At 36.0% G+C, this 13,483-nt stretch overlaps 1 protein-coding gene across 3 annotated transcripts in view; it reads right to left on the bottom strand.

The window, feature by feature from the left end:
• POU2F1 (POU class 2 homeobox 1) overlaps positions 1 to 13,483 on the bottom strand; it is a 178,965-nt gene that overhangs the window by 29,365 nt on the left and 136,117 nt on the right. For all 3 annotated transcript variants that reach the window (XM_036872619.1, XM_036872609.1, XM_036872628.1), the window contains 4 exons: positions 12,947 to 13,041; positions 7,398 to 7,571; positions 2,987 to 3,128; positions 962 to 1,107 (listed from right to left, as the gene is read on the bottom strand). In XM_036872619.1, coding sequence (XP_036728514.1) covers positions 962 to 1,107; positions 2,987 to 3,128; positions 7,398 to 7,571; positions 12,947 to 13,041 — 557 coding nt within the window. The remainder of the gene's footprint in view (positions 1 to 961; positions 1,108 to 2,986; positions 3,129 to 7,397; positions 7,572 to 12,946; positions 13,042 to 13,483) is intronic.

Below are 13,483 nucleotides of genomic sequence, written 5' to 3'. Positions count from 1 at the left end.
CCCCAGTGCTTCATGCATATAATCTCACTTGGACAATGTGAGGCAGGCCATAAGCCTGTGGGGCAGGAAAGGCAGTTATTTTACAGATAAAGGGACTTCAGCTTAGGAAACTACGTAACTTGACCAATCACACAGTTAATGAGTGGCAGAGCAGATAAAGACTCCTGTTTCAGTGCTCCTTCCATGGTGCTCAAGGCTTTTCTGAATTAGAGAAGTCAAAATTTTGTTGGAAGCTTTGATTGTGATATTCCCTGGTACCAGAAAAAAAAAAAAACCAAAAAAAACATGCCAAATACCTGTTGAAATAACTTGAACTCTATATCTCATCAAGGCCTTCAGTGTTCTGGTTCCAAACACTACAGTTTAGCCAAACCAAACTACTTGTGTTTCCCCTGATACATGTCATGGCTTTTCTCTCTGGATGCCTCTGCTTGAAGCGCTTTCCTCCCACCTCTCCCTACCTGTGGAATCCCTGTGTATCCTACAGCAGCTGCTCCCTGCCTCTCTCACTTTGAGTGCTCACATGGAGCTCTAAGCCTGGTCTCTCCTGAACCCTGAAGCACTCTGGTTTTGTTTCCTTATGTTCAGTAACTTACTTGGTCTCATTGTCTCCAATATGTTTATAAGCATCCATTAGGGCTGAAGCTTATAAGTCCATATTTTATGGTCTACAGCAGCGGTCCCCAACCTTATGGCACCAGAGACCAGTTTCATGGAAGACAATCGCTCCACGGATGGGGGTGGAGGGGGTGGGTGTGTGTATGTGGATGGCTCAGGTGGTAATGCAAACTATGGGGAGCCGCAGGTGAAGCTTTGCTCACTCGCCTGCCACTCACCTCCTGCTGTGCGGCCCGGCTCCTAACAGGGAACCAGGGACCTCTGGGGACGCCTGGTCTAGGGCACTTAACAATAGTATTATACAGACAACTCCATGTATATGAAAAGTAAAAACCTCACTAACCTCCAAGAAACTCTTCTCTAAGGCCACACGGATGTTGGTCTCTATGCTGGTGCGTTTCTTCCTCCTACGGTTCAAGCCCTCAATTCCCATCCCTGGAGAATTCAGGGCACTTGGGCTGGAGAGAGCCGAATCAGATGAGAGGTTCTCTGTAAGAAAGAAAACACGTAAATCAAATCAGCTGAGCATGATTCATGCACACGATACATGTATTAACAACAACAATATAACTGACCAAAGTATTTTAGGCTAAAAGCAAGTATGAAAGGTTTTCATAACCTACATTAAAATACTGTTCACTACCATGGATCTTTCTGCTGTTCTTTTTTTTTTGTATTTTTTTTTAAATTTTTATTTATTTATTTTTGGCTGTGTTGGGTCTTTGTTTCTGTGTGAGGGCTTTTCTCTAGCTGTGTCAAGCAGGGGCCACTCTTCATCGCGGTGCGCGGGCCTCTCACTATCGCGGCCTCTCTTGTTGCGGAGCACAGGCTCCAGACGCGTAGGCTCAGTAGTTGTGGCTCACGGGCCCAGTTGCTCCGCAGCATGTGGGATCTTCCCAGACCAGGGCTCGAACCTGTGTCCCCTGCACTGGCAGGCAGATTCTCAACCACCGCGCCACCAGGGAAGCCCCTTTCTGCTGTTCTTATTGGCATTCTTTGTCTCAGGATGGTTGACTGTACTGCCATTGCTATTCTTTGATTTGTTTCTGAAAAAGCATAAGTTTACTATTCCTATCCTTACTCTCAGCTCTACCTCTTCTGAGCTCTGCTCTTATGTTTTGGTTTTGTTTGCTTATTTATTTATTAGCTCTAGGGATAAAAGGAAGAAAGCTTTATTGGAAATTATCAAATGTTTAACATTTATCTTGCAAATGACCTCTCATTTTATTTCACTGGTATTCCTCCCCTTCCCCCCAAAGCAAACAAATAATGAAACATTTCTAAACTATTTAAAGTTTAAACAAGGTTCTGTCATTTAACAGTTTAATGACCCTGAGCATGTCACAGACATCTCTGAGTCTCTTTCCACTCTCTGTATAAAATGAGACGGAGGGGGCAGACCAGCGGTTCTCACCTGTGGAACTCAGAAAGATTCCAGATGCTGAGGCCACACCCAGAACTACGAAATCAGACTGTCCAAGGTTGGGAGTTACAGGTTTGTCTTTCCCAAAGACCTGAATTTTGTTCACATCTACAATGAGAACCATAGTCTAGGGGATCTCTGTGGTTTCTTACAGCTCTCATGGTCTATGATTCCGTGACTCAAAATTCAAAATTTCCAAAGGGAAACTTCAGCACAAAACACATAAGTTAAAACTAACAGCTCAATTTATGTATGAAATTGGTGGTCATTTTTTAAAAATTGAAGTATAGTTGATTTACAATATTGTGTTAGTTTCAGGTATACAGCAAAGTGATTCAGTTACATATATTTTTTCAGATTATATTCCATTATAGGCTATTATAAGATACTGAATATAATTCCCTGTGCAATACAGCAGATCCTTGTTGCTTATCTATTTTATGTATAGTAGTAGTTTGCATTTATTAAACTCATACTCCTAATACGTCCCTCCCTCCCTCCCTCTCCCATTTTGGTAACCGTTAAGTTTGTTTTCTATGTCTGAGTCTGTTTCTAAATGAATATAGACTCATTTGTATTATCTGTTAGATTCCACATATAAGTGATATCATATAGTATTTGTCTTTGACTTATTCACTAAATTTAATATTCTCTAGGTCCCCTCTTCAACTTCCTTCAACTGTCTCTCACCCTGGGCTCAAATACAAGAAATATTCCAAAGCTAAAAATTATTGCTGATTATGTACCTTGTAATTACTAGCCTACTTAAATGAATTAGCTCTCTGATTTATGTAGTCATAATTTATATTGATCCTCCAAAGATTGTGAGCTTCAAGGTTCTGTAGTACCAATAATGTAATAAGAAATATAAACCCCAATTAATACAACAATCCCTCCTATACAATTTCAATGAACAATGAGGAAATGTTTTATACATTCACCCACCTGCATCATTTAGCCACTTCTCCAAAAGTGGCTTTAACTTGCACATGTTCTTAAAGCTGAGGTTCAAGGCTTCAAAACGAGAGATGGTAGTTTGGCTGAAGTCATTTCCATACAGTTTACCCATAGCGAGCCCAACATCGCCCTGCAGAATAATACAGAACAGGAGAGGGGAGAGAAAGAGAGAGAGAAAAGATTCATCTAATGTTATGGTCTTCACTCGAGGGTGCTGCTCCAATAACTGTTCCAGACAAAGAATCAGCAATCATTCCATTTACTGGGTCCTACAAAAACATCCATTCCTAAGCTGAGCACAGTATTCCAGTGAGGGCTCTGTTAGGTCTTGACTGTAACAACATTCAAAACTGTTCCATATTCTCTCCATCTTGAATCTCTTCTTGCTACCTATGTAATAATTGAGATATCAAGTGTTTCTACTAACTCTCAAAAGGTGGTGCTGATATTCTACCAAGTCCCTTAATTGATGCAACCAAAGTGATCTAAGTAATCTTTAAAAATCAGTTAACCTGTATCACCTACCGGGTTAATAGATGTAACTGTCTGGATAACCTTAGGTATTTCTGAACTAACCAAACTTCCCATAAATCACTTTAAAATTTAGAAATAATGCCTCATTCTTTTATTTTTTTCCTGTAAAGTATTTCTGGAAGCAGTGAAAAAAATCTCCTTTCCACCCTTAGTTTGGATTTCAAAGTTTGTTACAAAAACCAGGTATTCTAAAAAGACTACTTTTGTAACCATTATAGAGATAGAAATTCACAGTAGAGAGGTTTGACCCATTTAGTCAAACCTTTATGGGCACTGGAAACTTGGTAACCTTACAGCAATAGAACAATGATCCCCTGAATATATTACAAAAAATATCTTTCTCTATAAGCCTATAACCTTTGAAATGTATAGAGTGCTTTTCCTCCAGCTGAATCTCTCTTGTTAAAGCTGAAAAAGGCATATCTGAATAGTTATTGTATATATAGATAATAGAAGCTCATGGGGTGGAAATAATTCACGCTCTCATTTCAGTTAGTTCAGTGACAGGGCAGAAAAGCAACGTTTCTGGTCCAAAATACTACATAGCTAATTCCACTAGAGACAGCCAACTCCCAACTATCCTGACAAAACTCATTTTGAATTAGGATTATTCCAGTCCTTTGATTTCTCCCCCCTACAATCCATATTTTGGATAGTACATTGTTTATTAGCACCTGCGTTAGGGGTTAGTCAGGGAAAAGAAAACATTTCTTTTTAAACTCCAATTTCTTACTGGTGAGCAACTTCTGATAAAAAGTTTAACAGAGGAGAAATGTTAGAACTATAAGATAAAATGAGACATTGAGAATACCTGAACTCCAACTGATCTATATTCTAATCTTTCCCATAGGATAGATGGGAATTTAAATAACCACCAGCCACATGTGGTTATTTAAATTTAAATTAATTCAAAATCAGATAAATTAAAAATTTAGCTCCTTAGCACTACTAGCCGCCTTTCAAGTACTCAACAGCCACATGTGGATAGTGGCTATTGTACTGGATGGCACAAACACAGGACATTTCCATCATCACAGGAAGTTTTATTGACAGTTCTAAATACACTATCTCACAGAAGTAGAGCAAAAGTAGACTGCTTATTGACTTCCTTCCAATTGTAGTAAAACCCAAAGAACCAGGACGGTGTGAGTAGAGCATAAGCGTTATCCATTATTTCTATATACAAATATATCTATAAACATATTTATAGATTTTATCTATAGCATTATCTCTATACATTTATTAAAGCTTACTTCATCTAGTCAACAAATATTCACTAGGTGCCTACTACATGTCAGGCATTAAATTATGCTTTGTGTGTCACATATATTCATGTCTTGGTCACTTTACTTGTTTAGATTATAGCTTCCTAGAAAACTAAGGCCAACTAAACCCTGTAACTCTTTGAATGTAAGACCTGCTGTAGAAGTCAGATGGTAATAAATGTTTTCTGACATTATAATTGCATAATTCACTAAAAATTTTTCACAAACTTCTGTAATACCTTTCTATGAAAAGTAACAATAATGACAATTTAAAAAAATGAAATACCTATTCAAAAATCACATCATAATAAGAAACAATGCCTTCAGTTGGTGGTTGGAAATAAAGCTATGCCATCAGCTAACTAAAACTATGGCAATAAATGACAAATCCACTTGACTGAGATTTATAATACAATTGTACTTCACATTTAAAGGATTTCATTGACTAAAAAGCAACAGGTACCTCAGTTAATATACTAATTTTCACTAATTTGATATAAGCTTGGTTTAGTGCTTTTGTAACTCACAACCATCTTAGGTTCTCCCCCTCACAAAAGTAAATGTTTGAAGCAGTTGACTCATACCTAATCTGAACTATATTACATATATATATTTTAAAAAGCAAAGGAAAAAAGGAACAAAGACTGGGATTAGGAAATAATGTATCACATATGATGGATGGTGTTAGACTATGGCATCCCTTCTAATTATGTAATGACATCTACAGTAATCCTTAATAACCAATTATAAAGTTAGAAAACAACTACTGTTTAAAACACCTAATAACATGTATATTCACTCAGAGAATAGGGATTTGTTTGTTTGTTTGTTTCAACTAATAACTGGAATGTCTAACTTACCCTCTGTGTGTGTGTGTAAATGAATTAGATACAAAGCAATGTTTAAAAAACTATAGTTGAGGTATCTGACTTAAAAACACAGGTTGATCTTCCCATTCTGCACCAGTAATTTTGTGCCTTAATCCACACAGTCAAGGTTTGTGAAATGTTGCCACTGCTAAAGTCAAAGTCATTTTGAAAAATAAGGAAGAGCTGTGCCAAATAATAGAATAAAACCATACAGCAGAACACCAGACCATAGGGAAGCTCTTTTATAGAAAAAGGAGAGAGAGAGAGAGAAAGAGCAACAACCCTGGCAGTATGTTGGGTTAAATGCCACAAAAAGGCAAACCACTATCTGGGTAAAAGTTAAAGATTTTTAAAGGTCTTAACATCCCTGGCACATCACTCAGGCAACGATCTCCTAGGAAACGTAAGAGTATGCTGTGCTAATAGCCTAAGAGCTGAAGCATTGCTAAACATGCCAACCTTATACTTATTTAAGCTTATTAATTTACCCCTATCAATCTAGTTGTATCTTTTAGCTTTCTTTTTGAAAACAAGCCACATGGTTTAGATGTTTCAAAAGTACTAAAATCTTTCTGAATTGTAATTTGTTTCTTCACAACTGAGACTCCTCACAAACATAAGCGCATTTTCTCTAAAATTACATCTATTAAAAAAAAAAATTTTATGTTCTCAATAAATAGTTTCTTTGAGCAAAAATAAATTAACAAAGAAATACAAGGAATAAAAGCCTGTTCTTAAAAACACAGGGATGTCATTTTGGAGGAGCCCAGTGACCGCACTAGGCTCACTAGTGAGGAGGCGGCGCACTACTGTACGTTCAACATAAAATAATTTGTATAGTATTTAAGTGTGGCTTAAATTTCAAACAGTAATTATATTCTCTGGGGAAAAAACCATCATGTTTCTCCTGATTCCATTAAAATGCCCAATCCAATCTATACTTCAGTAATTTTATTTCACCTAATGATCCTGTATCATTTTACATAAATGTCATTCAGTTTAATTCTTTTCCTGCTTTAAAAAGTATTACTTGTGACAGGTTAATTAAAGAGTGAGTCAGTAGGAGTGCTTGGGAAAACACCCATATACCCCAACACCTGTTTAAACCATTAAGCTTATTATACTTTAAAAGCCCTCTAGGTGACATTTTAAAAAATTAACTTGGAATTTTCATCTTCAGCAGATTCCCATTTGATTAATCAGTCTCAGTTCGTGTGTGTGTGTGTGTGTGTGTGTGTGTGTGTGTGTCTCCACCACCCCTTTTTCTCTTCCAAAAAATGGTTTTAAAAAAGTCTTTCAAACATTTCCCCTTTCAGCTACTATAAAAGACCTTGTAATCTTTACTCCTCTCAATCTTACACATATGTAGCCCGAAGGTCTAGAACCAGATGTTTTTCAAATAACAAAGCCCTCAGTATAGTTATATCATCCTCCAACATAATCTTTTAAATTCTCACCATGTATTGGTATAATTCTAATTTCAGAGGCCTATGTTCTGAGAGAAATCTTAACGATTTTAACCTAACAGTAAATTATAAATTTATAAATGAATACATACGATGAAAGTCTAAACTTATAAATGCAGAAAATGGCTAACAAAAAGTTACAGTCTAAAACTGAAAAAGAAGGCTGAGAAATATATTGTTCCTTCGAAGTCTCTTTGGACATGGAAAGCAAATATATGGACCCAGCCAAGGAGGGAAACCTAAGTTAAAGGTGGGTTCATCTTACCTGAGTGAATCCAAGTTTGATTCGTCTTTGTTTGAAGGTCTTGGCAAATTGCTCAAGCTCCTCAAGGTCACTGGGCTCCTCCAAGCTGGGAGTATCAATTCGCTTTGGCGTTGACTGGCTCTGTGGAAGTGTCTGAATTGGGGTTGCTGCTATTGTGCGTGTTGGGGTGGCTGGCTGTTAGAGAAGGAACAAAAGAATAAGAACAAACATACACCACAATATTTAAGATTACATCTGGAATGGCTGCAAGTAAACAATTTAAGGAAGCGGCTGTATTCAAGAACTACGAAGACCATGTGTCACTGTAGAAGGTACAACGTAATACCCAGTGAGAAACGCAGAGTGTGATGCTATATACACTATAATTACAGTTAAGGTTAAACATGTAAGTCTATGGAAAAGACTTGAATACACAAAACTGAAATCCATTGTCTTTGGGTTTTCAAATGGTTTGAATACATGCATCTCATGCCATTTAATAAATCAGTTTTTATTTTTAAGAATCTGTATCATAAACATGTCACTTAAACTATAAGTTTCAAAACAGCAGAGACCATACCTGTCTTATCACTATCATATCTCCAACTTGTAACACAATATTATAAAAAATATATAAGATTATTAAAACTATTTTAAGGGGGAAAAGTAAATCACCTACAGTTTAAATAACTTAATAGCTTCACTTCTGCCTACTTGTTCAAGTTTTCGTACATAGAGCTACATTTTTTATGCTGTTTTTAATTTGTTGCCCTAAATTTAATCTGTAAATGTTTCTCACAAATTACAATTTTCAAATCTTTACTAACAAGGCATACATCCCACACATCAGAGTAATTTTTAAAATATGATTAATACATTGGAATGGACCATAGGGCATAAAATCGAAGAGTAAACTTTTTTTATTTAATTGAGGTATGACTGACATACAAAAAAGTTGTACACATATAATGTATACATCTTGATGAGTTTGAAGATAAGTAAACACCCATGAATATATACCATCACCATATACAATGCCCTAAATTTATCCATTACCCCTAGAAGTTTTCATCCTCCCTCAGATCTACATTCTTAACCTTAACTGTAATTATGGTAACATAATTTTATACTCTGCTTTTCTCACTTAACATTATGTTTTAATTTTTTTCCCTACGTTGTTTCAATCATCGTAATTATCATTTTCAAAGGCTGACTGAAAGGCAATATTATCATAATTTATTTAACAATTTCGTCATTGCTAGGCACTTTTTCATTTGTTTTCACTAACAGGTAACACCACAATGAAAAACTTTGTGCACACAGTTCTTTTTTCCACCTTTGTAATTAGTTCTTTGAGATAAATTCACAAAGGATTTTCTATAACTGGATAAAGAGTACACCATAAACAATTTCATGGCTTTTGGTACACATCATACATAATGCTGGTTCTCACTATACCATGTTCTCCACATGATTTGTATTAGCAGTTTTTAAAAATGTTTTGCTAACTCAGGGAGTAAATTGTACTTTGCTGTTTCCTTAATTCATATTTCTCTTATTACTTAAAGCCAAATTTTCCCCACGTGTTAATTATTATCTGTATTTCGTTTCATGTGAATTGAACTTACATCCGTAACCCATGTGTATATTAATGATATCCTCATTCTCATCCTTATCCTTAAAGAGCTCAATCAAATGTTATAGATAAAGTCGTTGTCTGTTGTATTAATACAAGTAATTTTCCCAATCTGCTTTTTTCCTTTTATTTTTCAGTGTACATAAGTCTTAAATTATCATTTGGGTGAACTTTTGTTTTTTTCCTTTCTAATATCTTCTGTTGCTTCAAATCTGAGAAAGCTTTGACTTATTTCTAACTTGGATAAAATTCCTTTTAATATTCTGCTAGCTCCTTCTATGTCTTTTAAAATATTTAATTACTGAAATCCATCTAAAGTTTATTCGGGGACATGAGGGTATAATCTATTTTTTTTTTAAAAAAAGAAAATATTAAATCTCCTTATTACACAAACACAAGGCTACACTGTTTTACTCACAACCTCTGAGTAGAACCCACCCTTCTGAGTATTCACTACTGGGATGTGCTGCCCCGACTCTGCATCATAACTGCTCAGTTAACCCTTCCTGTGAACAGAAGCCCAGGTGAGAGATTATAGGACAAGATTACAGATGAAGTCTATGGTTATGTGCTTTTTTCTTGTAATTTAAATGGGTCATATACCCCTAACTTTGACCTCATTAGTAATATGCTTTCTCCAACTGAACTAACTGGCCCTGAAAACTGCACAAGAGCAATTACACAGGCCTACACCTGGGGTAAGTTCCTCTCTATCATCCTGCTTCAATGAAGACAACAAAATTCATCTCTCTGGCCGTTGACACTGAGAAAATTTTTATATGACCATCTGGAGGAGCCCAAAACTGTACCAACCATATTAGAGTCCTAAGTGGTTGTAACTTCCCACTGAAACTGGTTGATAAGTAGAGGTTAGTCTCAACTATCAGATGGTTGCTTCATTTCTAGGCTTGAAGTAGCCCCGTTCTCAAATAATATAGCACTAAAAATAGCTTGGGTACCTTTTGGTGGGGTGGTTACACATAAGTTACCCCAACTCCAGAAACCTCAGGCTGGACTGGGCCAGATCTAGAAATAGTAGAGTAAAATTCAGTGAGCAGGAGTCAGGATGAAGCTACAACAGCCCTGCCACTGTTTACAAAGCTTGTAGGCCAGGAAGGAATTGCTGGTATAGGCTTTTTTCCAACCTCATTTTTATAATTCAGCTTATTCACAGTTAAGTGCACCATTTAAAAGTGTACAGTTTGATGTGTTTTGACAACTATATAGTCATATAACTGCTACCACAATTAAGATGCAGAATATTTCCATCACCCCCAAAAGTTTCCTTGTGTCCTTTGCTGTCAATCCCCACCCCCAGCCCCCATCCCCTGGCAACCACTGATACAATTTCTGTCCCTATAGTTTTGTCTACTGTAAAATGCCATATAAATTGAATCATAGAGTATACAGTCTTTTATGTTTGGCTTCTTTCACTTAGCATAATGCTTCTGAAATTCATACATGACGTTGAATGTATCAGAAGTACATTTCTTTCTATGGCTGAGTAGCATTCCATCATATAGATATGCCCAAATTCATGTTATCTATTCACCAGCTGATGAATGTTTAGGCTGTTTCCACTTTGGGGTGATTACGAATAAAACTGCTATGAACAGTCAGTCATACATAGGTCTTTGTGTGGACAAATGCATTCATTTCTAAGAGTAGAACTGCTGAGTCATAAGGTACATGTATATTTAACTTTATAAGAAACTGTCAAGATGTTTTCCAAAGTCTCTGTACCAATTTGCAACCCCACAGGCAATATAAAAGAGCTGTAGTTGCTTTATATTCTCATCAACACTTGGTATTATTATAGTCTTTTTAATTTTGCCCATTCTAATGGGTGTGTAGTGATATTTCTTTTGCATTTTCCTGATGACTAATAATTTTGAGCATCTTTTCATATGCTTATTGGGTATTTACGTGCCTTCTTTGGTGAAGTATCTTCAAATATTTTGCATACACTCCCTTTTAAAAAAAACCACGTTGTCTTATTGAGTTGTATGAGTTCTTTATATATTCTGGATACAAGTCTTTTATTAGATACAAGTTTTAAGAATATTTTCTTCCAGTCTGTGGCTTTTTTTATTTTTTCAACAGAAGCTTTTAACTTTTATGAAATTAAATTTATCATTTGTTTTCTTTTACAGTTAGTGCTTTTTGTGTCTCACTTAAGAAATCACTATCTTACACAAGGATACAAAGATTTTCCCCTAAGTTTTCTTCTAGAAGTTTAGGTCTGCAACCCTTTTCAAATTAATCTTTGTGTATCATTGTGAAATAAAGAGTAAGGTTCATTTTTTTTTTTTTTTTTGCCTATGGCTAGCAAATTGTTTCAGCACCTGAAACAAGACTTTCCTTTTCCCACTGAAATCCTTAGGCACCTTTGTGGGAAATCAGTTGGCTCTATATGTGTGAGTGTACTGGACTTCTGTTCCATTTCTATTCATATGCCATTACCACACAGTCTTTATTACTGTATTTTATAATAATTCTTGACAGCAACTTTCTTACTTTTCAAAATTGTTTGGCTATTCTATGTCTTCTACAAGCTTGTACAAATGTTGGAAACACCATGCAAATTTCTACAAAGAAAGCCTGTAGATATTAATTGGGACTGTGTTGAATTTATAGATCAGTTTGGAGAGAACTCACATTTTTAACAACCAAAGTCTTCATGAACACATTATATCTCTCCATTTATTTAGGTCTTCTTCAATTTCACTCAGCAAGATTTTGTAGTTTTCAACATACAGGTTTTACAAATGTTCTGTTAAATTTATCCCTAATTACTGTAAATATTTTTCTTCTTAATTTCAATTTCCAAATGATTGTTGTTAGTATATAGATTTTTGTATATTGACTTTGTATCCTACATACTTGCTAAACTCAATTATTAATTCCAGCAACTTTTTTTGTAGATTCCTTGGATTTGGATTCCTTGGATTTGGATTTTCTACATAGACAATCATGTCATCTACCAATTAAGACACTTTACTTCTTCCTTTCTAGTCTATATGTCCTTTATTTATTTTTCTTGTCTTATTGCCTTGCTAGGCCCTTCAGTGCAATGCTGAATAGAAGTGGTAACAGTGGACATCCTTGCCTTGTTCCTGATCTTAGGGAGAAAGTATTCAGTCTTTATGATGGTTTTTCTGTAGATGCCTTTTAGCAGGTTGGGAAAGTTACCTCCTAATTCCTAGAAGAGTTTTTATCATAAAGAGTTGTTGAATTTTGTCAAATCTAGTAATTTGTTAGTATTAACTGATAACTTCCACGATTATGGACAAAGAGAATCAGAGATGGAAGGGGAATTCAGGATCAGCTAGCTCAATCACCTAATTTACCTATGAGGAAACAGAGGTGCAGAGAGGTGAAATGACATGCTCAAAATCACAGCTAGGAAAGAAACAGAACTAGATCTAAAGTTTAAACCTCTAGATGCCTAGACCTGCCTAGACCCTCTAGATGCCTTAAACTCTGGTAAAAATTAGCTAAAGCAACATCTGAAAGTTGAGATGGAATAAAACACAGAGGTAAGAGCTTCTTTGCAGTTTCTGAGAAAGAGCAAAGGGCAATGATGGGTTTTAACTCAGGCTCTAGGTCTAGCTCAAGTGGTAATCTCTACTGCCAAATATCAGGGTGGGGAGGGTGGTCAAACAGCCAGAACTCATTACTCATTTGGTGCTAACACAGTTATTCTTCATGAAAATCTAAGAAAATAGGGACTCCTTGAAGATTTTCAAAGACTACATCAATTTGGTAGCACTGCTTTATCAAGCTGATAAGCCTAGCTTTGAAACTTTGGTGAGTTTTTGAAAACTATGTGAAGTATTTTTATTAAGGGGTTGTGGTTTTAAGTTAAACAAATCCCCAAAGAGTCTCAAGACAACAGGATAAAAGAAAGCAACCCTCATGGAAGAAAACCGACCTGGGAGGTGAGGGTGATGCTTGGCTGCGACTGTAGGAGGTTGGCTTGGCTTTGCTGAGGTAGTTGTGTTAAAAGATTTTGCGCTTGCAGGAGACCTGTAAAACACAAACATGTTATGTCAAACATTAAAGATTACCTTGAACAAATGGCAAAAGGAAAAATGAGAAAGTGAAGTGAAAATTTCCAACTGATCGCCTGATAGTCTTACTGGTCTTAAAACTCTTAATGTCTTATTTGCCTAAAATTCAGTCTTGTTAAATACAATTTGGGCAAGAAGATATGGAACAAACTAGAACTGGTAGATATCTTTAGCGTAACCCGAATAACCTCTCTGATTGGCCAATTCTTTATTTTACCAAGGAATGGATGAAAGTGAGGAAGTATTCTAAATGGAAGCAGCTTGAAACTCCAAAAAAAAAAAAAAAAAGCTCAACTTCTTAACCCAGAAGCCATTAGAAACAGCTAGTATATGCTGGGACAGAGAACTATCTAGTTCATTAAAGGGGCAGGCTATCCTATCCATTAAAAGTGGCATAG

Source organism: Balaenoptera musculus, chromosome 1, assembly GCF_009873245.2.
Source record: "Balaenoptera musculus isolate JJ_BM4_2016_0621 chromosome 1, mBalMus1.pri.v3, whole genome shotgun sequence".
In the NCBI taxonomy this organism is placed as follows: Eukaryota; Metazoa; Chordata; class Mammalia; order Artiodactyla; family Balaenopteridae; genus Balaenoptera; species Balaenoptera musculus.
The sequence above is the reverse complement of the archived record's forward strand: the minus strand, read 5'-3'. Positions and strand labels throughout refer to the sequence as shown.